This window comes from Phascolarctos cinereus, unplaced genomic scaffold (assembly GCF_003287225.1).
Source record: "Phascolarctos cinereus isolate Bilbo 61053 unplaced genomic scaffold, phaCin_HiC Scaffold_5;HRSCAF=322, whole genome shotgun sequence".
NCBI classification, from domain to species: Eukaryota; Metazoa; Chordata; class Mammalia; order Diprotodontia; family Phascolarctidae; genus Phascolarctos; species Phascolarctos cinereus.
In genome coordinates, this window is record NW_027555958.1 from 276,636,675 (window position 1) to 276,663,968 (window position 27,294).

General features: G+C 32.1%; 1 protein-coding gene across 1 annotated transcript in view; it reads left to right on the forward strand.

Annotated features, from left to right (window-relative positions):
• Window positions 1–27,294, forward strand: part of CEP112 (centrosomal protein 112) — a 460,933-nt gene that overhangs the window by 164,994 nt on the left and 268,645 nt on the right. The window contains 3 exon segments of the mRNA XM_021000956.2: window positions 9,958–10,039; window positions 10,042–10,064; window positions 25,011–25,193. Of these exon segments, the coding sequence (XP_020856615.1) occupies window positions 9,958–10,039; window positions 10,042–10,064; window positions 25,011–25,193 (288 nt within the window).

Consider the following 27,294-nt stretch of genomic DNA (forward strand, 5'->3'; position numbering starts at 1 on the left):
TTAAAAGTGTGTACACACACACACACACACACACGTATATATAAAAGAGTATTGATCCAAAAATTTCAACTTAAAAGAATTGTTAACAGCAAAATATTTACCAGGTGTGATCTAAATCAGTGTTAAATTGTGGATTGTGATCCCATATGGGGTCATGAAAAATTTGGCATCAGTAAAAGGTTTCTGAACGTGCAATGATCAAAAATTAATTAAAAATCAAGCATGTAATGAATTTGAGGTGTTTCTGGCAGTTCTTGTGTGTGTTGCATTGCACAACTTCATTGCAGCCCTGGTTCTGAACAGAAAACATTAGCACTTTGCACTGCACATGCCCTCAGGCCACGTAGCACCGAGGAACTCTGGGAAAAGGCATTGCAAGTGGAAAAAGTTTAAGAAGTCCTTGTCTAAATGACCATAAGAATACCAATTATATTGAGTCATGACTCTTTCAGCTTGATGTATGCATCATATTTTTAAATAATTATCTTTTTTTAATTGTAAGCTTCAAATTTTTCTCCTCTTCCTTTTTTTCTTCTTTCTTCTTGTATACAACATTTTGTGTAAAAGCAAAAGAACTACATGAAGTATTTTCTGTTTTTAGTGTTATACATAACATAAAATGAATTTTGAAGCAAAAAAACCCTTTTTTTGAAAAGAGAATTGCCATTTTGAAATTTAGGCTGTGAGAAAAAGTAGATCAGACCTTATGATTTTAAAGATAATTTTCATGTTTTTTCTTTCACTTGAACCTCATTTTTAGCTCATCATTATTTACATAAATATTTTTCTGTTATGTATATTTTACAATGCCCCTTCCCAGAGAGTTATCTTCTGTAACAAAGAATAAAATAGAGGAAAACAAAAACAGTCCAGCAAAACCAACCAATAAAGTGAAAAAAAATGATTTATATATTCTTACCCAAATCTCATGCCATGTAAAGAAGTGAGGGGCATGTCTTTTTTATAGCTATTACTTGAGGACAAGTCTGATTTTACAACATTCGGTCCTGTGTTTTTATTGTTACTGTTTTCATTTCCATTGTTATATACATTGTATATGTTTTTTCACTTTGCAATAGTTCATGTCTTCTCATGCTTCTGTATATTCATCATGTTCATTTTTTTTCATAACAGTAATAATTCTTTACATTGATATACTATAACTTGTTTAACTATGCCTCAATTGATTGACATTCATTATGTTTCTAGTTTTTTTGCCACTTCTAAAAGTGTTGGTATATATAAAGTCCATCTTTTTGCCATTGATCTCCTTATGGTATAAATCTAGCATAGCGTGGATCCCACTGAGATTTCTGGGTGAAAGGCTATGAACTTTTTCAGCACTTTCTTCACTTCCAAATTGTTTTCCAAATGGTTAGACAAATTCACATCTCTAACGAAAGTGCATCTGTGTGTCTGTCTTTACTCAGTACCATCGACACTGAATATTCTCATCTTTTGCCTTTACAATTTTGTTGGGTAGGAGGTAGTGTATCAGTGTTTCTCAATTGTTAGAACTAATAGCTTCTTGATCTTTATCATTTTTGACCTCTGTAGCATATTGCAGCTGTGATCAGCTTCTCCTCCTGCATACTGTCTTCTTTGCATTTTTGCTGAGCTTCCTTTCTATTATAACTTTTCTATCTTATTATTAATATACAGAAATCCTTTTTATTTAGAAGGCCTATTTTATATACTGCAACTTTGTTAAAGCTATTGTCTCAATTAGTTTCTTTGCTAATTTTTTAAAGTAAACCATCATGTCATCAACAAATAGGAATCATTTTGTTTCCTCTTTGCCTGTCTTTCTGCTTTTGTTCTTTCTTATTGACTGTCTTTTTGCTTGTTGTTTTATTACTGTTGCTATTGTTTCTAGAACTGTATCAAAAACTGTTGGGAAAGGAAACAACCTTGCTTTACTCCTGCATTTCTTGGGAAACTTTCCAGAATATCTTTGTTACATATCATGCTTTCTTTTGGTTTTAGATAGATACATTTTTCATACTATTAAAGATAACTCTTATCTTATACCTTGTATTATTTAATATATCTCTGATGTTAGTTTGAGTATTATTTCTTTTGGTTTATTTGTAAAAGTATCATATGGTACTGAGAAATATTTATTTTCTTTAGTGGTCCTCTTCAAGTGCTCCATGAGTCTTTCAGCTGTAATTTTTCTAACAATTTGTTCAGTGCTATATTTCTTTTAGTTTTGTCTAATTCGCAAGATGACCATTAAAGTCTCCCCACTATTATTGTTATACTTTTTATGTCTTTTTGCAGTTCAGTTAACTTTCCTTTTTTGAATTTGGATACTATAGCAGTTGGAGCATCTAATATTATATTGATTCATTGTAATGATTTCTTTAAACTATAATGCAGTTTGTTTATTTTAATTTGTATTACAAATATTTAGTTTTAGTTTTTCTGATAGTGCAGTTGCTACTTTTGCTTTTTTTTGGCTTCACTTGATCCATAGTAAATTTCATTCCAGCCTCTCATTTTTATTTATATTAATATTTAATTTCACATGTGTTTCTTGTAAGTAATAAAAAGACTGAGGGTTTTGTTTTCTTTTGCAATCTTCTGCCCTCTTTTATTTTATTGGATTGTTTAATCCATTCACATTTAAAAATTTGAAAGTTATCTCCATTTGTCTTTAATATTTTTTAAAATTTAGAATATTTTTATGATTCCTCTTTTAAGTTAGCACTTTTTTTCCTAGTATTAATTTTGTTTAATCTACTTTGATATGACCTTTTGTTCAGTCTCTTTTCCTTCCTTTGACTCTCCCCTCCCACATTTTCCCTATTTGTGATTTCTTTTATTTAGTTATTTAATTCTTCCTTTCTTACCCCTTGCCCTTTTCCATGCTTAAGTTGTTAATTTAAAAACTTTCCTCCACTCTTTTTTTTCTGATCCTTTTTGTAATAGGATTTCTTTACCTCATTCACTCCATTTATGCTCTTTCTGAAATGTATTCTGAAATTTTAAAATTATTTAAGTTTTGTATGTTTAGTTTTATATCTTTAATTCAGTTGCTTTGTTTGTAGAGACATCAGGCATTTTCTCAACTTTTTTTTTTGTCTTTTCATTTAGTGATATAGATATAGTAGATATTTCATTTAGTAGATACAGAATTCTGGGCCTGGAGTGAGGAAGACTGAATTCAAATCCTAACTTGGATACTTACTAGCAGTGTGACCCTAGGCAAGTCACTGAACCTCTGTCTGCCTTAATTTCCTTAATTTTAACATGAGGATGATAACGGCACCTATTTCCCAGTTTGTTGTGAGGATTAAATGAGACAATATTTGTAAAAGCACTTACCTGGCATGTAGTAGATGCTTAATAAATGCTTGTTTCCTTTCTTCTTTGAATATATTTTGTTTCTATATTGACAACATCATTGTTTGATCCAGTTCTTCAGTTCTGTGTTTTTTTAAAATTATTTTTAAAAATGAACACTTCATTCTATTCATTAGTAACAAAATAAAGTATTGTATGTGTAATGAAATCCTGAACTTCTGTTACATTTGATTAGTGAATATTAAATTTCACATGATCCAAAATCGCCCGGTTCATTTTCCCTTCCAAATATTTTTCTTTTGTGAATTCTTTAATGTTTGTTTATTTTTTCTTCTTTTATTTGAATCTCTATCCCATTTTTCTTTTCCCATTTTTATGATATCTTTGGGATACAGCCCTAGAAGTGCTATTGCTCGGTCAAAGGGTATACACATTTTTATAGCCCTATGGGCATAATTCCAAATTGTTCTCCAAAATGATTGGATCATTTCATAACTCCACCAACAATGCATTAGTGTTCCAATTTTCCCACATCTTCTCCAACATTTATCATTTACTTGTTTTGTCATGTTGGCCAATCTGATAGGTATGATATGGTACCTCAGAGTTGTTTTGATTTGCTCCAATTAATTGTGATTTAGAGCATTTTTCCTTTGACTTTGGCTTTAATTTCTTCATCTGAGAATTGTCTCTTCATATTCTTTGACAGTTTATCAATTGGAGAATGACTTGTATTCTTATAAATTTGACTCAGTTCTCTACATATTTTAGAAATGAGGCCTTTATCAGAGACACTGGTTGTAACAATTCTTTCCCAGTTTTCTGCTTCTCTCCTAATCTTGATTGCATTGGCTTTGTGCAAAAACTTCTTAATTAAATGTGATCAAAATTATCCATTTTGCATGTCATAATGTTCTCCATCTCCTGTTTGGTCATAAATTCTTCTGTTCTCCATAAATCTGACCAGTAAACTATTCCTTGTTCTCCCAGTTTGCTTGTAGTATCAGCCTTTATATCTAAATCATGAACCCATTTTGACTTTATTTTGGTATGTGGTGTGAGATTTTGGTCTATTCCTAGTTTCTGCCGTACTCTTCCAGTTTTCCCAGCAGTTTTTTGTCAAATAGTGAGTTCTTGTCCCAGAAGCTGGGGTCTTTGGGATTATCAATAGTAGATTAGTATAGTCAAGACTACTGCGTCTTGCATACCTAACGTATTCCACTGATCTTCTACTCTGTTTCTTAGCCAGTACCAAGTAGTTTTGATGAGAATCTCATTTAAAAAAAAAGTTTCTGTTAGATAGCGTACATTCCTTCCTTTGAAAACTACCTATTTGAACATTTATCTTTTGGGGAACAGCTCTTGTTCTTTTATTTTTCTGTTAGTTCTCTATGTATTTTAGATATCAGATCTTTATCAGAGGTGTTTGCTACAAAAGTTTTTTTTTTCTTATTAACTTCTTTAGTTCTATTTCTAACTGAATTGGTTTGGCTTGTGCAAAAGTTTTTCAAAATTAATTTCATTTTATGATCTCTTCTATCTCTTGTTTAGTTAAGTCATCACCCTTCTCCACCTCCCCCTGCACACTCCAACTTTTATTTGGAATGTTGTCTCTTTTTTGTCTTCTCTGTATTTTAAATGATACTCTCTTTTATATTTAGGTCATGGATCCATTTGTGCCAAATTGTGTTTTGTGGTATAGTATGTTGTTGTAAATCATTATTGCCAGTTCACCTTTTAATTTTCCAGCACTTTGTTGTTGTTGTTATTGATTAGGGTGTCCTCATCCCAATATTTGTTGTCCTTGGATTTTTCAAACATCATGTTCTGTAGCTTCTCAATGTGTTTACTTGATCTGAAATGTTGAATTTAATTACTGAAACTGCTACAAAACAATAATCATTGATAATATCTAGTAATAATTACTTTGTACTTTGCTACTTTACTGAAGTTATTATTGCAGTTACTTTTTATTAAATCTGTAGAATTATCTAAATTCTCATCTGCAAATATTGTTAAATTTTCTCTGCATATTCTTAATCATTCAATTTCTTTATCTTTGTTTTATTATATTTATTATTTATATTTATATTATAGGATTTCTATATCTAATAGTGGTAACAATGACTTTAATTCTTTATCTATTTGGAAAGTGCTCTAATGTTTCTATTCTTTTTAGTCTTTTAAAAATCATGAATATGTACTCCAACTTTTCTAAAACCTTTTCTTTAATAATTAGCATAATTGCATAATTTTAATTATTATTAATATGATTTATTATATTAATCGTTTTCTTAATGTTAGACCAGCCCTGTATTCTTAGTATAATCACATTTTTCTATAGTGAACTGTCTTTCAAATACTTTGCTATTACCACTTTGCTAATTTTTATTTAATAGCTTACATTAGTATTCATTAGTTTTAGATCTATAGTTTGCTTTATCTCTCCCTGTTTTGTATATCTCTATCATGCTTGTCTCATATAAAAAGTTTGGTAAGAAATTTGTTTCTCTGTTTTTGTAAACAAATTATGTAATATTGCATTTAATTTTTTTAAATGCTTGTTAGAACTGTTACCAATCCATCGTGATCATTATTTTTTCCCCATTTGAATTTTACTTATACCTTGGCCTTTTAAATTTTTGGGTGAAAACAGTTTACTTCAATTTTATATTTCTCACTTATTAATCTTTCTATTGCATATATTTTTTGTAAATATTCATCGTATTTTTGTGTTTTCTCTGCCAGTCTTTTCCTGAGATTACACTGCTTTATTAATTTTCTACTGTCTCTCTGTTTTAATTTTTGTATTTTAAAAAAGCTTTTAATTTTATCTGTATATATTACTAATTTAAAAAACATTGCCATCTAAACCATTCTGGAGGTTCTTGAACTTGTTTTTTCTTTCTTTCTTTCTTTTTTTCCATGATTATGTTTCTGGGGCAGGTAGCTTTTGTTTTTATGGTATTATTCCATTCTTTCAGAATTTCTCCTTATTATCTCTTACCCCATAGTATTTTTGTTCTTGAAGAGGCTCTCTTTTTAATTTTTCATTTTTTTCTTTATCTCCTCTGTTTTTTCTTTTTTTACCTGCTGTTTCATTTTCTTTCCTTGCTTCATTTAAAAAGTTATTTTTCTTTAACTGATGCATTTCTTACTGTTTTGAGGTGATAAAAGAGTTCTTGGCTATAGACAAAGCTCTCAAACTGCCATCCTGGAAGTCCCTGATTATAATGTTATTTTTCAAATCTATTTTATAAGAATGCTGTAATGGAGGTAATAATATCATTAGTTATTGACATAATAATGACTTTAAATATTGATAATAATGATCACTGATTGCCACAATTATTATCATTGTTATCATGATGAACCTTACTAATTCTTTGGTATTATATCAGAATATTTAAAAAACTTATTTTATGTATAAAACAAATAAAGAAATTGCTAATTGGTAACAAGTTTCTCTAAAGTATCTTATTCTTAGATTGCATTGTACCAGAGTCACAGAGCTCTACAATATTAAAATTGCTTTTTAGTGATAGCTTCAGCAATAAAAATGAGCTTATTTTGACCATCCTCACTAAAAAGTTTATCATAACCATATAATAATTACACCTAATGTCCCTCTTTTGTCTTATTCTTTTTTGTTGAAACATAAATGTCCTGGTATACAGAAGTACTCAACCTTTTTGTTAATTGGCATTTTAACTTTGGTTTTATGTTTTGTTGAAGTCAAGGTAACATGATATTAAGGGAAATGTTCTTTTTACTTGAAGTTAAATGGAATACGGAATGATCTACTGACTTCATGACCTAGAGTCTTTGGTATCTATGGCAACAGAGTATCATATGCTTTTCTACAAACTTTAACCATTTCAGAATTATTTTCTGAATTTTGTTTAATTAAGGAATAAGAATGGAGTGGGGGCTGTGTTTTTCCGTCAGTATAATTAACATTTAAATTAATTTTTATAATTTATTTCCTTATAATGTCATTTACAATTTGCTTTTACTTTTCCTTACCTTATTAATATTAGTCTTCTGATTATGTATGTATATATGTTTTCAAATGAATGTTTGAATTACTTATTTTGAATAAAGAGGACAATATTATCTTAATTACTTTGAGTATTTAAAATGGATATTTCCTCATTTATGTTTGAAAGAATTTGTAGTTACAGCCTTTTTTTCATAATTTGCTAAATTAAAAAGCAGATCAAAAAAATTCACATAGGAAGATCTGGATTCAAAATTATAGAATGAAATGGATTCTTCTGTTTGGTCATGTGTTGATTTACTTATTAATTCAATAAATGTTTATTGAATTCCTACTTTGTAAAGATCACTTATTGAGGTCTAAGGAGATGCAAAATAAATATAGAGTATCCTTACCTTCTTGGAACTTACAGTGTATTTGAGGAAATATTCAGGTCTCATCTGAATATTAAGCTAAAAAATAGTTAAGCAACAATGAAATTTTTATTATATGATATTATATAGCAATATGGAAAACAGATGACTTTATAAGAGTATACAGAAGTAGAAGCCTGAGTTTTTTGGGTGGGGAAGCAAGTTCAATAAAGACCTAGATTTGGAAAATAAGTATTTTTTATTGTTGTTTTGTGAGATATTGAGAAGACAGAAAAATTGTGAAGTTTATATTGGGGACAGTTTATTGTGATCTTTGATCGTCAGGTTGAGAAATTTGAATTTTATCCTTTGTTTCTAGGAACTACTGAATATTTTCAAGGCAGGGAATAAATGATAAAAGGAAATTTACTAGAACAATATGTAAGGCATGTTTAAGGTGAGAAAGCCTGGAGATCATTATAAGAATCTAGGCTTAGAGCTGTAAAAAAACAGCAGTCATCAATATAGAAGTGAGTTGTGGCCATATGGCACATTTAGGCAATTTTTATTTGGCCACCCCACTTAGTAAATGTTTCAGTGCACCAAAAGAACTGAAACAAGTACATAGTATATTTCTGGTTGTAGCTTGAGCATGAGAAGAGATAATTTAGCTTTATAAACAAGTATTTGTCAAGCATTACTGTATAACAAGTGCCGGCAATTTGAGGAGTTTAGGACAAGGAAGCTTACAGTTTAGCTTATGTAACACATTATATTCGCAAATAAAAATAACAGTTGGCAAAACTATGAATTTTTAAAAATTTAATAGGCTTTTCAGGTGAATTCATAAAATTCCATTGCATTTATAGTCAATATACATTGTGTAAGTGTTCAAATAATTAGTTTTTTCAATAGTGTCCACACCAGTGCTTCTTAACCTTTTTGTATCTTGGATACTTTTGGCAGTAATTGTGAAACCTATGAGCCTTGTCTCAGAATAATATTTTTAATGCACAAAATAAATGCATCGGAAACTAATTTTATTAAAATATAGTTGTCAAAAGATTTTTTTAAAAAAGCAACAATTTCACAGATCCCAGGTTGAGAAACCCATATCTGAACTATCTAAAATAGTCTACTAAAGCCCTGTTCTGAGCCTAAATAAGGCTAATAGTTTAATAGTGACCTGGTATTCTCAGCTTCTTTAACAGTGGGACCCCCTTTGGCAGACTTAGAGGAGACCTCTTGTGGTAAACCTATGGATAAAAGTTACACAGCATGGGCAGACAGAAAGGGTTGAAAAGAACATCCAAATCAATAATATCCCAGATGTATTTGTGTATTGGAAAAAAAATCAGCACTCCACTATCTACTGATTTTCATTTTAGGTCTGTACCTCAAATTTAAAATATCAGATTAAATAGTTCTTCCTCTAGAAATTCTTCAGCTGATTCTATTCTTTGTCTATTGCTGACATCAGTGAAATTCATGAGCTTTTATGATTCACTACTCAGTATCTAAAAATTGAATTTGGTAGTAGTTAAAGATCTTTGATACTCTTACAATCAATACTTAGAGTCAAATTTAAGTTCTAAATAGGACTTGATGGATTTTATTGGCAGTAAATGGGACATGAAGACAGAGCATAATATATATATTCCCTAAATTTCTTTTCCTGAAAACCGAAGTACTGAAATCATTCAGTTGTTTATCATGTATTGTAGTACATGATTAATGAAGTCAGATATAGCATAGAACAAATATTAACATTTTAATATTTTAAATATCAGTTACTTGAGAATTCAGAACATTGAGGTTATTGCTTTTTCCTTTGCAAATCCTGTAATAGTGTTCCAGATAAAATTTCTAGATGCTGAAGGATTATAGTGCTGTTGATAGTTGTACAGAACTTGTAACCTTTAGCATATAGAGTGCCCTTCAAGTTGTAGATGATCAAAAAACCCTGCGATTGGCTTTATGCCCTTGTTCTGACAGAAGTTTTCAGTTGTTTCATTCTTAGGAGGTAAAGGTAGGCCCTCAGTACTAAAGGTTGACAATGGAGTATATGAAAATTAGAAGGATATTAGGAGGGGAGAAAGATGATATGTATGTGATTTTTTTATGTTGTATATATGCCTAGAAATTGTAGAAGGTGTGTCTATACATAAGAATAACTAAATTAATAGTTATAATCTTTCACATATCTTAGTAATGATCATTGTATTTTCAAATAAGTTTGTTACATTAGCGAATGCTTTGGTTTTTTAAATGTAACATTTTCTTCTTAACTTTTAGATGGAAAAAGTAGAGGCAGATCTAACTAGATCCAAATCGCTTCGTGAGAAACAATCTAAAGAGTTTTTATGGCAGTTAGAAGATGTCAGAAAAGATACGAACAGCAGGTTGGTCTTTTATTTTAGAAATGTTATTTTGTTTTTTAATGAAATTGTATTACATCAGAAAAATCAAAATACTTTTATGCTTTAGCTATATGCCACCCTATTTACTTCAAGTAGTATTTGATATAACATTCTAATCAACAAAAGAATTGCAGCTGTCTCTATTAAGTTCATTATGATTAGATTTTACATATTTATAGTATATCTCTACACTGATTCCTTTTTCTGTCTGGTTCTTCTTAGTATAAATACCAAAATTTTAAATTTTCTTGCATCTCTTTTATTCAGTATATTTTACATGTTCCTTGGAAACTTGGGAAAAAAAAGCATTATATCAGCTGCCTAGACTACAAGAAAGTTTTATGAAGGCATTGACAATTTCTGTGACTTGAGTGTAATCTTTTCCTGGAAGCCTTACCTTAATTTCTTTATTCTCCTTGAATTTTCTATAATGTGAAACATACTAAAAAGACACCAATTTAAAAATAACTCTCCCCTTTTTTAGTCTTAAATTATGATTAATTCAGAAGTACTATTCTTTTATTTTGTTGGCAGAAATGAATCCAGTGAACAAATAAATTTCTAGGGTATAGTATCTTCATTAGTTATTTGGCCAGATTTCAAGTTTTTTGCCTTTATATTTGATGGTATTAATTTCACTTTGAGTGAATAGATTTTCTTATACAATATTCTGCTTTTAAGGTAGGACATTTTGTACATTTAATCTATTGAACAATTCAGAATGGTGAATTTTAAATTATCAATGAATCTCTTGTCCATATATTTTAATCTAATTGAATGATTTGAACTTAACACGTATATTCTTGTTTTTATGTTGTATATAATATGTTTTCATTAGAAATATATAATGCTTGGCATGTAATAGACATTAATAAGAATGAGAGAATAGGTGGTATGGGAATACCTCTTTGATGACTTCTCAGTTAATCAGCAGGTATTTATTAAGCACCTGCTATGTGCTAGGCATGATTCTAGGGATACATATACAAAAATGAGACAGTCCATTCAAAGAGTTTACTTTCTCCTATGGGGGAGGAGTAAATGTTCATAGGTAAATAAATGCAGAATAGTTAAAATAAACATGCAGTGATAGAGAAAGTGGCACTAAAGATGGGAAATCATGAAAGATCTCTAAATGAGGTGGGATTTGAATTCAGCCTTCATAGGAGCTGTGGATTGGAAGGGCAGAGGTGAGGTATTAAAGCATTCTCGGTGGAAAGTCTCTATAAAGGTACAAAAATAAGATATGGAATATTATGTGTAGGAAAAAGCAAGTATGCCAGTGTGGGTAGATTATAGAATCCATGATGTGGAAGAAGTTGTCATCAGCCTAGAAAGATTATCTGGAAACATTGTACAGGTCTTTAAATGTCAAACAGGAGAGTGTGCATTTTACACAAAAGGAATTGGGGAATCGCTAAAGCTTCTTGAGCAGGGAAGTGATATGTTCAAACTTGTGCTTTTATGATGTTAATTTTGAAGAGAAGGGTCTAATTAGTAATAATTTGAAGCATTTTTCATGTGGCTTTTGAAAACTTCCTGCTCATATCCTTTGATGACTAACATTTGGTGGAAGGCTCTTATTCTTATAAATTTAAATTTGTTCCCTATATATTTTGGAAATGAGACCTTTGCCATAGAAATTTGCCACAAAGATTTAGTTGCAATTATTTCTCTTCTAATTTTAGCTACGCTTGGTTTTGTTTGTCCAAAAGCATTTTAATTTTATGTAATCAACATTGCCCATTTTATCTTTTGTGATTCTCTCTATCCCTTGTTTGGTCATGAATTCTCCAGAACTAAGTATTGAGGAAGTAAAATAATTCTCAGGGGTGGAGAAAAAGAATGAGTATTGCAAATGTAGGGAAATACTTGTGAGGATGAACAGATTCAGGGAATTGAATGTGAAATGCAGGAAATAGTTAATTATCCATTTTGGCTATAGTGTAGATTTCATGAAGGAAAATAGTATAAAATAAGCTTGGAAATGTAGATAGGAGCCAAATTAATGGAGAGCCTTAAGTGCCAGTTTATGGAATTTGTGTGTTATGTTAGAGTTATTGGGGAGCCTTGGTATTTTTTTTTAAGTGCTTCACTCATAGTAGACTTTTAATAAATTGTTGATTGATTGATTAAGTAAAGAGGGGATTAATTTGGTCAAACTTCTACCTTACAATTATTTTGACAGCTGTGATGAATTAGAAAGGAAACAAATTGGAAGAAGAGAGAACAAATTAAAAAGTTTTTCCTTTAGTCTAGACAAAGAAGTGGTGAGGCCTGATGAAAAGGAATGTAGTCATGTGAATGTAGGAAAGGGCAAGTTATGAGAGATGTTGCGAATATAGAATAGACTAAGACATAGCCAAGGATTGGATATGGAAATTGTAGGAGAGGAAAGAGTCAAGGATGACTGTAGATATACAAATCCGAGTTACCATAAGGTTGATAGTGCTCTCAACAGAATTTTGAAAGTTTGGTGGAAGAACAGGTTTAGAGGGAAGAATAATGAATTCTCTTCCAGACATCTTAAGGTTGAGTTGCTACAGGGAGATGTTCATCAGGAAGTTGGTGATATAGGACTAGTTCTTTAGGGGAGAAGTTTGTTAGACCAAACAGAGAAATTTGGAAATCATATACATAGAGAGGAGAAATATCAGAGAAGTTTGCTACAAAGACTTAACCCCAATTACTTCTTTTCTAATTTTAGCTGCATTTGGTTTTGTTTGTGAAAAACATTTTAATTTTATGTAATCAACATTGTCCATTTTGTTTTTTGTGATTCTCTCTTTCCCTTGTTTGGTCATGAATTCTCCTGAACAGCGTATCTATAGAAATGAAGAATAAGGTTGTTGAGCAGCATTGAGAAATCACATGAAGTTATATACCATAAATATACAGTGGGTGAAGTCACCTGGATATCAAGATTTTCCTGTAACGCTCGTTGACCTAAGGCATGAGAGTGGAGGAATCATTCTTTGGGACTTGATTAGCAGGTTAGGTACATCATATGGTCATCTAAAAAAAAGTCTAGGGTCATAACTATTGAACAATTAAAATGGAAGATTACAGGGTCAAAATGCCACATGCAGCCAATGAAGCCAGAATCAGGGAAATGGACAAAGAAAATAAGCAGAGCTCAATATTCTATAACACTGTGCTGAAGGTGAGCAACTAGTTTAATATGAGTGAAAAAGTAGGTGGAATAGGATAGCAAGTTGTGGTAAGAGAGTGGGATTTTAATTTCCACTATAACATGGTGGTATAATTGACTGGCATGGAAAAGTCCAAGACAGTACTTCAACTACAGAAGAAGAAAACACCAAAATGTAATTGCTAAATCAGCTATAGTGCTACAGGTATTGAGTTCAATTCAAGTTTTTAAGAATTACAAGTATCATCTGCCCATTAGGAATATAAACAGTTTAATCTTATTGAACCCCTTATGATTTCTCTTTCCTGTTAACCTTTTTATGTCTGTCCTTAGAAGTCAGGTTTTCTATTCAGCTCTGTTCTTTTCATCAGAAATGCTTGAAAGTCCTGTTTTCATTGAATATCCATTTTTTTTCCTCTGAAGGATTATGCACAGTTTTGTTGGGTAGGTGATTCTTGGTTATAATTATAGCTCTTTTGCCCTCCAGAATATCACATTGCAGGCTGTGGTTGCTTGCAGTATTTTCTCCTTGACCTCATAGTTCTGGAATTTGGTTATAATATTCCTTTGAGTCTTCGTTTTGGGATCTCTTTCAGGAGGTGATCAGTGGATTCTTTCAATTTTTATTTTATCCTTTGGTTTTAGAATATCTGGTCAGTTTCCTTTGATAATTTCTTGAAAGATGATGTCTAGACTTTTTTTTTACCATGGCTTTCAGGTAGTCCAGTAATTTCTAAATGATCTCTCCTTGATCTGTTTTCCAGGTTAGTTGTTTTTCCAGTGAGATATGTCACATTTTCTTCTATTTTTAAAATTTTGTTTTATTTTTGCTTGATGCCCCTTGGAGTCATTAGCTTCTACTTGGCCAATGCAAATTTTTAAGAAATTGTTTTCTTTAGTGAGCTTTTGTATCTCCTTTTCCATTTGGCTAATTCTATTTTTCAGGACATTCTTCTCCATTAGATTTTTTTTTTATCATTTGGCCTATTCTGTTTTATAAGGTGTTATTTTCTTCACTTTTTTTGTGCCTCTTTTACCAAACCATTGACTCTTTTTTCCATGGCCTGAGACCAATTCATGTTTTTCTTTGAGGCTTTGGATGTAGCGATTTTGATTTTATGAGTGTGTGTTTTGATCTTCCTTGTCACCATAGTAATTTTTATAGTCAGGATCTTTTTCTGCTGTTCTGCTGCTTACTTTTATAGCCTACCTGTAAGCCAAAGAGGGGCTGTTTCCATAGTAGAGAGAGCATATTCCTAAGCATCAGGTTTTTTGTACAGTTGTTTTTAGAGATAATTCTAGGGGTCTTCCATCTTTAGCAAATGCCTCTGAAAAAACTAAGTTTGTGTGAGGTTTTGCCTAAAATCCTACAAATTGGCTAAGACTGCCAAAGATGGAAAGAATCAATATCATAAGGGATATACAAATATAAGCACATTAAAATGCCGTTGATGAAGCTGTGAATTGGTCCAGTCATTCTGGAAATAAATTTTGAATTAGGCTGAAAAAAGTGACTAAAATATTCATAGCCTTTGACCAAAGGATGGCACATACCTCAAGGAGGTCAAAGACAAAAAGAAAGGTCCCATATGCACCAAAATATTCATAGCAGCACTTTTTGTAGTAGAAAGGAACTAGAATAAAATATAGATGTCTATTTCTTAAGGAATGGCTAAGCAAATTGTGATATTTTCCTATATCATTATATTGCCTATATCCTCTGTATTCCTATAAGAAGAAATTATAAGAAATTATAAATCTGAGGAATTAAGAGAACCATGAATTGGAACATAAAGTAACTGAAACATACTAAAGGACAGAAAAACGATAGGCCCAGTGATTACAATGTAAACAGAAAGAAAGTTAGGTAATTGTAATGATGAGGCTTGGTCCTAGAGAAGAAGTGAGAAAACACACTACCCTCCCTTCTTTGTAGAAGTGGGAAACTAAGGTTATAGAACATTACTCATACTGTTAGGTTGTCTGAATGTTGATTAATTTTGCTGAACTACTTTTTTCCTCCTATTTTAATCTTTCTTACAAGAAATGGCATGCAGAGTAGAAGAAAGGTGATAGATATATTTGAAAATGATGTAATTAAAATTTAAATTATCAATAAAAATAAGATAACATTGAAATATTAAAAATGTTCAAATAGATCTGTTATTTCATCAATTTTGGAGTTTCCTCTAATGATGCATAGTGCAATGCATCCATGTTTGTGTATCCAAAACTCTTGTCCAAGTCCATGTCCACTCAAGACTGATACAGGGAGTATTTCAAACGTACTGGAAGCCATACTTGCTTTTGCTTTTTCTTGTCACTGTAAAGATACAAGTGGAATACTCTTTTTATTGTATTCAATTCAAATTTGTTTTCAGTGCCAAATTTTCTGCCTTTTCCCTCCCCCCTAGGTTTCCCTGAAACTGTCTCCTTCATCATTTCTTACAGTACAATAGTATTCCATCACATTCATATACCATAACTTATTTAGGCATTCCATAATTAGTGGGAATAACCTACGTTTCCATTTCTTTCTTACCACAGAAAGAGATGTTATAAATATTTTGTACAAATGGGTAGAATACTTTTTGAAATTATTCTTCAATGAACAAGTATTTTTAATTGATCTGGCCTTCCCAATACTTGCACATTGAATATATTAAAAATATGTACATATTATGTAATTTTTACAGCTCTGTAAATTTAATAACATCATAATATTTATTTGTTTATATGACCTCTTTTGAAATAAAAATGAGGGGCAGCTAGGTGGCACAGTGGATAGAGCACTGAGTCCAAATTCAGCCTGAGACACATAACACTCACTAGCTGTGTGACTCTAAGCAAGTCACTTAACCCCAATTGCCTTAAAAAAAAAAAAAGAAATAAAAATGAGCAAGCAAAAAAGGAGAAAGAACCCAATAATAGCTACAATGAGTGTAGAGAAGATTTGGGTTCATATTCAGAGGAAGATAATGGAGCTAAAAAAAGCCACTCCTTTTTAACGAGAAATGGTCCCAGGCACAAAAAAGATTTCTTAGAAGAACTTAAAAAGGACTTTAAAAATCAAGTAAGAGAGATCGAGGAAAATTAGAAAAAAACAAAACAAAACAAGAGCAATCCAAGAAAATCAAGAAAAAATATGAAAAGAAAGTCAACCAACTTGAAATAGAGAACCAAAAACTTAAAGAAGAAAATAATGCCTTAAAAATTAGAATTGTGCAAAGGGAAGATAATGATGTTCTAAGACATGAAGAAGTAATAAAACGCAATCAAAAGGATGAAAAAGAGAGAATGGAGTATGAAATATCTCATCAGAAAAGCAACTGATCTGGAAAACAAATTGAGGAGAAATAATATAAGAATAGTCAGACTGCCTGAAAATTATGATAAAAAAGAATCTTGATACAATATTACAGGATTATAGTATTACAAGGAAAATTGACCTGAAGTTCTAAAACAAGAAGGCAAAGCAGAAATAGAGAAAATCCACCACTCACCACCTGAAACAGATCCCAGGGGAAAAACTTACAGGAATATCATAGCCAAGTTTCAAAGTTCCCAGGTTAAGGAGAAAATATTGGAAGCAACAAGAAAAAAAAATTTAAATATTGTGAAGCTACAATAAGGATTACATAAGACCTAGCTGCTAGTACATTGAAGGACCATAGGTCTTAGAATTATATATTCTGTAGAGTAAAAGACTTGGTAGTAAGTTATCCAGCAAAATTAAGCATAATCCTGAATGGAAAAAAATCGACATTTAACAAACTGAAAGACTTTCAAGTATTTGTGACAAAATCAGCTGACATTAAGTGAAAATTTGACATAAATCTAAGAGAAATATAAAGTAAACATTAAGCACCAATTATAAGAGACTTTAAAAGGTCAAATTGTTTATTCTTATATATGAAAATATCAGTTCTTTTATGACTGTCATTTTTATTTGGGTAGTTTGAAAGAAAGCGTTGAGCTGAGCTGAGTATGATGGGGTGATTCTAAAAAGAATAAATAAAACTGTGCAGAGAGATAAAAAGGTACAATTATACAAATGAGGTATAAAAAGGAAAAACTGATACAGAAGACGCTAGTAGGGAGGAGGGTAGGTTGTGTTGAAACTTCTCTCATCGAGAATGCATTGAAGAGGGAACAACATATATATCTAGAGGGGTATAAAAGTCTTCTATATTCAGAAAGAAATAAAGAGGATAAGGGGATAGCATGGAGGGAGACGATAAGGGAGGGATTCTTTTAGGGGTGTGTAGGTTAAGGAATAGGAGGGCAAGGTAATGGGTAGAAGTAAAGCAGAGGAGGGATAGGAATAGGGTGAGAAGCATAGAGAGGATAAATAAGAAGGAGGAAAATATATAGCAAGTAATTATAACTTAGAATGCGAATGGGATGAATTTACCCATAAAATGGAAACTGATGGCAGATTAAAAATTTGAATTCAACAATATGTTGCCTTCAGGAAGCATTGTAAAAATGAGAGACACACACAAATATAAAATAAAGAGCAGGAGTAGAATTTATTATGTAAAAAAAAAGCAGGGATAATAAACATGATCTCAGACAAAGTTAAAGCCAAAATAGATTTAATCAAAATAGGGAAACTACATTATGTGTAGCAATATCCTTCAGTTTTCTTTTAGACCATTTAAAAAACTAGATGGTATAAAATACATGAGAGTATTCCTACCAAAACAGACACAGGAACTATATGAACATAAACATAAAACACTTTTTATACAGATAAAGTCAGATCTAAATAATTGACGTAATATTTATCTTTCATGGGAAGGTAAAGACAATATAATTTAAAAAATGGCAGTTTTACCTAACTAATCTATTTATGTAATGCCATCTCAATTAAAATACTAAAAAATTATCCTGCTGAGTTAGAAAACATAACAATAAAGTTCATTTATAAGAAAAAAAGGTCAGGAACTTCAAAGAAACCAGGAAAAAGATGTAAAGGAAGCAGATCCAGTAGTGTCAGACCTTAAACCATTATTATAAGGTGAGAGCATTGTTCAAGTATAAAAAGGATAATTTTGATTATTTTAAATTAAATTTATCTTGTATTAGTAAAACCTAGGTAGTCAAGAATAGAAGGATGCAGAACATTGGGGAAAAACGTTCATAGACAATCTCTCAGATAGAATGAGATTGGGTTGGAATATTGCTGTGATGCAGGAAATGATGAGTTAGTTGATTTAGAAAAACATGGACAGATTTTGTGAAGTAGAAATAAGGACAGTATGCTGTTACAGGTAAGTGTATGAGGTTATATGTGTATATATGTGTATGTTTATGGATATCTATATATGTATGTATGTACATACACACATACACAGATATATTCTTACTTAATTGTAGCCTTCTTGGGGGGGCAGTGAGGGAGGAGAAGAAAATAAAGTAAAAAGTACACATCATAGAGCAAAAGAAAACTTACAAGGAAGCAAAGAAAAGCTAGAAAGCTTTGAAAAGAATGTATAGTCTTTATTATATAGGTTTTCTTGAAGTAGAAATTTATTGCTTTTTATTGACTCCTCTCGTGTTCTGCTGTGTACATGGCAATGTTTTTTTTTCTTATTTTACACTTAAGTTTAAAATAAATTTAAAAATTAAAAAAAAGAGGAGGCAACTAGGTTGCACAGTGGATAGAGCACTGGCCTTGCAGTTAGGAGGACCTGAGTATAACTCTAGCTTCAGGTACATAAGACTCACTAGACACATAAAACACTCACTAGCTGTGTGACTGGTCAAGTCACTTAACCCCAATTGCCTCATTTAAAACAACAACAACAACAATAACAAAAAACTTAAAAAAAGAATGCTGAAAATGCATAAAGTTTATTTTAAAGAAATAAATGTGAGATAACAGACTGAAGTTCAAAAAGAGGCTATGGAAAGACTGTTGAAATTACTGTATTAAATTCAATATATACTTTAAAAAATCTGTATATAGTATTTTATGATGATATGCAATCTTTTGTTTTCTATTCTTTATATACAAATGTTTTATGTTGATATTTGTCAAAGTCATAATGATAATAAAAGAAAAAAATTTAAAGGCCAGTTTGGCTAAAGTACAGAGTACTAGAATGGGAGTGATATATAATGGGGCCAGGTTGTGAAGAGCTTTAAAAGACAAAAAAAAAATTATATTTTATCCTATAGACAAAGGAGTAACACTAAAATTTATTGAAATGGAAAGTGACATAATTACCTCTGTACTTAAGCAAAATCATTTTGACACCTGTGTAGAAGTTGGATTAGTGTGGTGAGAGACTTGAGGCAAAGAAACCAATTAGGAGGGCATTATAAGGTGATAACGACCTGAGCTAAGGTGATGGCTTCAGAGACAGAAGAATTAAAATGGAGGAATATGAGCACCACCCTATATTCTTTTATAATATTACATGCTAATCAAACAAAAAGATATTCTAATGTGTGTTTGTGAGCCACACAGTGCTAGCACATCTGCTAGTTGTATTTACTTCCATTTGTCATATAAAGCTGCCACTGCCACAGTTTGACCACTACTCTTAACAGATGCTATTCTGCTATGGTGTTTCTGGTCTTACTGTCTTCACTAGTTTGAAGCTAGTCTCATTTTAGTATGAAGACCTTTGTCCTGTTGGCTGTGGGAAACCTCTACTAGAACTATGAGACTCCTAGCAACATAACTTCAAGGGTAATTGGATTACACACGTCTACAAGGTCAGGGTTCATTGGAGAGCAAAAGGAAATTAAAGCAAAAAGAAATGAATGATTCTCTAAGGGTCAACTAGTGATTCGTTAACATAACTGAAATACAACTGGAATTTTTGTGACTGCTCTGATGTGGCATGGTTTTGGTATTTCCTTCATTGAGAAATGTGAAGATATCTGTGGATAAAATCTAAAAATATCCTTAAATTACAAACTTTTACTTTTATACTTTTCTAAATTACTGATGAACATTACTAGTTTAGACATCCAAACACTTTTGTTACTTTCCTTCAGATTCACGCCTCCTATTGCATGGTATCAACTTTTTTAATGGATTGTAGCCTTTTTCTTTATCTTTTGTCAATTTTATTCTTATTCTACATGACGTTAGCTTAGTCCATTCCTTCGAACTTTCCCTAAATGTGCATAATTGTCTCACAGGGCAGCCTTATCCTCCCTGTAGAGAAGGCCACTTTTTTTCTAATATCTTCCTTGGTGTTAGATTTTGATTTACATTCCTATGAGGAATGCCTGAATCCAAATATTTTGTGTCATAATTAACTTTCCTTTTAAAGCATGTGGATTCTTTCAGCATCATGTCTGATTAGCTAGAAATTCTGGTGGCTCGAGATATTTTGCAAGTGAATGGGACAACTACCAATTTATACACTGGTGTGGGGTCTCTGCTAAGTAAAAGACAAGAACCAGCAAGTTTGAATGACTTCTGCAGCCTCCACTTCAAGGAGGCTGTTGTCTCACAAGACCCTGGATTTCATCGTAGGCTTTTGCCCCAAGGTCAGAAATGCATTATGCTCTTGGCAATTGTGTATAACCACAAGAATATGGTACATTTACTCCTATGCCCAATTACCTCTACTGCTATCAAGACAGTCTAGAGTTCTTTTTGCTACATGGACTCGCCAATGAAATAATTCCCACTTGGGCATCACAAGTGGAATGATCCATTCAACTCCTTCCCAGTAAAGATAATAAGGCCTTTTCCCACCTACCATCTATAAATAGGTCAATAACCCAATCATACCAGATGTCCATTCGAGGAGTACCTCGGCTCTCATTCTGCCTATCATTAAGATAATTCTTTGATCCTCTTCCATATATCAGTATTCCTTTTTTTTTTCAGTTTAGTTGTTTTTTAGTTGTGTTTTGACTCTTTGTGATCCCATTTGGAATTTTCTTGACAAGGATACTGAAGTGGTTTGCCACTTCCTTCTCCAGCTCATTTTACAGGTGAGGAGTTGAGGCAAATAGGATTAAATGACTTGTTTAAGGTCACATAGCTACAAAATGTCTGAGGCCAGATTTGAACTCAAGAAGATGAGTCTTCCTGACTCTAGGCCTGGCTCTCTATTCACAGTGCCACCTGACTGTCAAATTCCTAGAATGTTTCTTCAATCTATAATCCTTCTAGCCAATTAAGTAATGGAATTGTTGGTAACATATTCAAGAGCTCTGGATTTCTTTAAGATATCAAACTGTTCAGTTGTCTACAGTAATCAGGAATTCCAGCATAACATATGAGTTTAATCCTGTATAGATCCACAGAAGCAGTAAAATGACCCATTATATCAACTGTTAAGATTTTGGGATTTGGAGGGGGTAGATAACCTCAAATGCCGAATGCGGGTAGACAAGCATACCTTGTAACCTACTCATGGAAGTTTGCGTGGCTGAAGTTGTTCATCTGTATGTATGGTTTAGAATTTTGGTGGCTCAGAATGCTACCAAAGAATTGTAGTATAGAAGTTAGGGGCAGTTAAAGAGCAGGTATATAGCCATAGTTTGGAATGGTTTACCATTTCCTTCTCTAGCTCATATTTCAGATGAGGAAACTGAGGCGAACGGTGTTAAGTGATTTGCCTGGGATTACGCAGCTAGTGTTTTAGGCTGGATTTGAACTCAGGTCCTCTCAACTCTAGGGCCTGTGCTCTATCCCCTATGCCACCAACTGTCCCATTCCTATTATATCCATTGTATTCCTATTATATCCATTCAGCAAATGCCTTTCCACCCACCTCCAAATTATGGATATGAACCCTATTCTTTAACTTTTCTCATTCCCCTAACTTCCACACTGCAATTCTTTGTCAGAATTCTGGAGCACTCAAATAAACCATGATGATATAACAAGGGATATAATGAATCATTCTACTATCATCTTTAAGATCAACTCCATAGCATTTCAGCTACCCCTCTTAGAATCTTCAATAAATACCCTATATTTCATTACTCCTATGGACCTATATAGGATTAAACTCATGTATTATGCTGGAATTCCTGATTACTGTAGATAACTGAACAGTGATGTCTTCAAGAAATCCAAAGCTCCTGAATATGTTACCAATAATTCCATTACTTAATTGCCTAGAAGGCTTATAGATTGAAGAGCCATTCTAGGAATCTGGAAGTTATGTACGTTTTTAGTGGTTGCTTGAAACTTTTCATTTTTAACACTTTTATAGACCCATATTTTGAGTACTTCAGCAGCGTGTTAGTGGAAGAGAGGGTGAGGTCAGTTTCCTCATGATCAGGACCCTTTCCTAACTGTTAATGGGGAAACTAGGAATCTGATCCCCCAGTCTCCGAGGTGTTTGAATTTATCCTCCAGTCTTATAGTGTCAGACACAGCTTGCTAAACCATTGACTCTACCCTCATAACCTGCACCAGTAGTCTTCATATTATGGAAAACACAACCAGCATCAGTTTGCCTGATTGTCCCAGGCATACTGATATTCTATGATTTGTTTTTTGTACCAGATTTTTCTTGTACCAGAGCTGTGATTTCATTGTTATAGGGAACTCTCAGTGAGAACATTCACTCTGACAACAAAAAGAAATTTATAGTTGGGTAGGTAATTTTTTTTTACTACCTTACTGTCTTCTCAAGCAAATTCTTGACCTTTTTTGAGGGGAACAAGTTTTTTTTTTTTATTTAGGTTTTTTCATTGGTAAAATGGAGATAACGTAATTAAAATATACCTACTCAAAACACTTAGAATTGCCCTTGAGGAAGTTACTATATCAGTACAAAGCAGCATTATTAGCAATAAGTTTAAAATGGATTATAGAACTAATAGAGTTAATTTTTCTTTGTGACTGTTCTTCCACTCATGGTGATAGGTAAACCAGTTGCTATTTTCTTGTATAATTTGTAAGTGGCCAGCTACTAAATTTAAATTACTTCTAGTGTCCCAACTATTTTGAAATTTAAGAGATTTTAATAGTACTTTACTATTATTCCAAATAACAATTTTATTTTTAACATTTGCCTTAAGAAATTTCTTTGAATAAATCAAAATTTTCTAAGAAGAAAAAAAGGAAAAAGAAGCTTTAAATGGTAATATTACGCAGAAATGAAAATGTGTCCCAGAAGTAAAAATCAGAAAACTTCATTGAATCATGTTCTTTATTAATATAAGGGCCAGGGATTTAATCCGTATCAAGAAATCCTGCCTTATAGCAGTATTGGTGTGAACTTTATAGTTGTTTGAATTAAGAAAATGTATATTTATCTGTTTCAAATATGAAATAAGCATGCCAGTGCTAGGCAAGGGCATAGTTATAAAACTTTGGTGGTAGTATATTTTAATTAAGAAATTTAATTTGTACTCATAATTATGAAAGTATTTTGACTGATATACATGCTAGTAGCTTTAACTCTTGAAATCAACAAAATCGGTTATAACTTAGCTTTACTATTGTTATTGTACTTTTTTTTTTGCAGTGGTCAATAAGACATCCATGTACTAGGATAATAAAGATATGGGAGTGGTTGATGGTTTTTATTAAAACTATAGTCATTTTGTAAAGGGTTAAATAAATGTTGGTATTTTCTGCTTTTCTGGGGAATTTTAGAATGAAAAATGATTTGAAACCTATGAATTATAGGTTGACAATTAAAAGTTTTAATTCCTAATTTTAATTTAGGAATAAGATTTTTTAAATTTTCCAAAGAACAAAGCAGCAAGAGTAAATGCAGGAAATATGCCTCTAGAAAAGAATGCTATAGCTTTAAGATAAGGTAGTCAGGCACTCCATTGCACAAAACAAGATTGATTTTGAGCAGGCTCCTACTGTTAGCCTTTTTGGAGATGGATTCTCACATTGAAAATAACATTCTTGATAATAGCGGATTTTTCCCCGAAATCCACCAAAACTGAAGAAAAATCCAAGTGACTGTTTTTAGCAGCTGTGTGTCCTGGAGTTCACTGGGGAAGCTGGCTTCCTGCAGTCCCCTATTCATCACCTGCTTCAAAGGCAGCCTGGCTGGCTATAGTTTGAAGGCCAGGTAGGGTGCCATTGTGCACAGTCTGTGAGGATTAGTATCAAAGCTGCAGCAACCAGGCCCTTGGTCTCGAGCTGCCATTCAGGGTAGCAGGGAGAGGCTAAGATTGGCCAAGGTCACAGTATCCAGTGTGGAGTGGACTGGGAAAGGATCCTGAGAATAGAATGCTTTTTATGAAATCATGGCGCAAGCTTGTGGCACAGCAGGTGTCCTTCAAGAACACATACATCTATTTATAGTGGTGTACCGTAGCTGATAATGAGATAATGGAGTCTTGTTTTTATCATTTTATTTTTAAAAGACAACTATATATGCCATAATCCAGATGAGTATTTAACTCAGCTTTCATTTGAGAATCATAAAGAAACCTTTGGCCGATTTCATTGCTGTATTTTATATGTATCTATTTAGTGAATGGCAGAGGATACTGACTATTAATTATTTATAGCTTTCATCATTGCTGACCAGCAAAAGCAGGATTCATGGGACAGTATATATCATATATGACATTTTTCTTTTTTATAATGAACCATTTTTTGTCAACAGTTTGCAGAGATTTACTGAATTTGTTTAACTTATTAGGGTATTAATTGTAATAAAATCCTTCAAATTCAAGAATCCTTTAGAGGTAATAATGACGTAAAAATAAAATTTCTGACTTGATCAAATTAAGGAAAAAATTAAGCTGTACGTGAGTTGTCATGACAACAAGGATGTTCTGTTGATGAACTGTACTCTTCATTGTCCAATCAGATAGTAGAGCTGAAACGGGAGCATGAACAGGAGAAGACGCACCTATTCCAGCAGCATAATACAGAGAAGGACTGCCTAGTCCGAGATCATGAACGGGAAATTGAAAAACTGGAAAAACAGCTCCGCGCTGCCAAGATGGAGCATGAAAATAAAATTCAAGAGTTGAAGAAACGAGATGCACAGGTAATTTTCAATAATATTTGATGAAACGGGTGCCTTAAGAAAAAGTCATCAGCGTTTAAATGTATTTTCAGTATTCTTGATTCACGCTGTTTGATCATTTGCAAAACTGACATATAAATGTGATTTTTTTTGTTTTCTTTTGGCCCTCTCATGTTTTGTTGCTGAATAAGGCTTTAACTGCAAAAACCACAGGTAGCCAGATTAAAAATCCCATGGTGCGCTATAACTTGGCCTCTTGTTTATAATCTTGTCTCAGTTTCTTTCATGATGGATTTTTTTTAAAGGTATCCATCCCTCACCCCTCCCTTCAGCCTTAGTAAATCCCTATGAAATACATCTGGGTCAAGCCATTGCTTTTTGTTTTAATCTCTGCAGGTAACCATAAATCATTTATTTTAATATCTGACTGTTTCTTCAGTGTTGCTTTCTTTCATTGTATTGTGTATTTGATTAGATCAGTTATGTGATAATTAATTTAAAATTATTTAATTTAATAGTTATTTCCCATCAGGTTTGTTGTTATTTTTCCTACATACAGATTACACTTCCCACCCTACCCCCACCCTCCAGCTTGCATCTCTGTGGTCCCTGTTGGAAGCCATTTGGCAAAATAACCCCCAGCTGTGGTAGCATTTGACTCTTCAAACTTATAGATGAAATGTGCACTGTCAGCATGGAAAATGATCTTTATAAATTTTCTGATGAAAAAATAATCTTATTGTGAAGCTACGTTTTTGATATTGTACTTTCTTATGGATGTATTTAATCGAAGGCCTATATGCTTCCAGTTAAGCTATGCTGTGAATGTTAATAGAAGGACATTGAAGATTAATTATAACACAGGAAATAATTTTGTTGCTTAATTCCATATAGAATCATTGTGGTAGGTTGCATCTAAAGAAATCTTTTCTCCATGAATTTTACCATAATACTCACTCCGCAATAAGATTTTCCTTTCTCCCCACCCCCAAGATGATGTAATTCCCTGGCGATAACATCTCCCTGTCTTTTTGTTATGACTTCTGTTTAAGTAGTATCACAGTTATTTAAATGTAATAGTGCCACTAAATAAAAATCCTAATATTTTGAATAGGCGTAGGAAATATAGGCGGTAATGGAGTAAGTCAGGGTTATTGGTTATTTCTTTCTTTGATTTGATTCTGGATAGTCTTTTTAGTTAAGTTGAATAGCTGAAACCCAAACATAACCTCTACCAAAATTTATCCTTAAAGGAAAATTATAATCTTTCTATATCATGATAGGTTTCAAACTTTAAAAGAAGTAATTTCAGTTACTGTGTGTCATAATAAAATACTCAGGTGATCATTGCTATAAATTCTGTAAATGTTACACATTGCTACAAATTATTGAAAGCTTTATTGAATATATGGTAGTTTTTTTGAATTTACTATTTGGTAGTTTTATAAATACTCTTAAAAAAATTTAGAATCTGCATCTATGTCAGACCATGCTGTTGTCTTTCATACCAAGACGGAGTTTGATGTTTAGTAAGTACAGGGTTATTTTATACCACTGAATTTGCTAACTAGTAGGTAGAATTTAGTTATTATGTACATAAGCTTCCAACTACTTACTATTTTATCATTGTAAGTAAAGATGATACTAATTGAATCTCTAATAACTAAATTTTGAGAAAATCTTTGTGAAATTTTGAGAAAATCTCTTTATATATGTATAGTTAACTGTTATTTAGGGTGTGGTTCAACCAGTGGTAGGCTTTGGAAATATTATATAAGATTTAACTCCATTCTGTAATAATGAAATTTTTGACAGCTTATTAGTGCCTCTTGTTATTGAAATATTAAATATAAAAACCACAAAGCTTACTCAAACACCATATTTTATAACTATATTTTCTTATGGTTTACATGTTTGTTGGTATATTTAATTGCTGTTTATCTCCACCCTGACAATACCAGGAAGCTGTACACAAAGGATGTTCCTGATCAAAATCTCAGTCCATCATTTTTTTCTATGCAAGTTGTTAATTAGAGAATACTTCGTTTTCACTAAAATCCAAAATAGTTATCAATGAAAAACATTAGCATATATAGTACTATATTTTCAAAACCAAAACTAC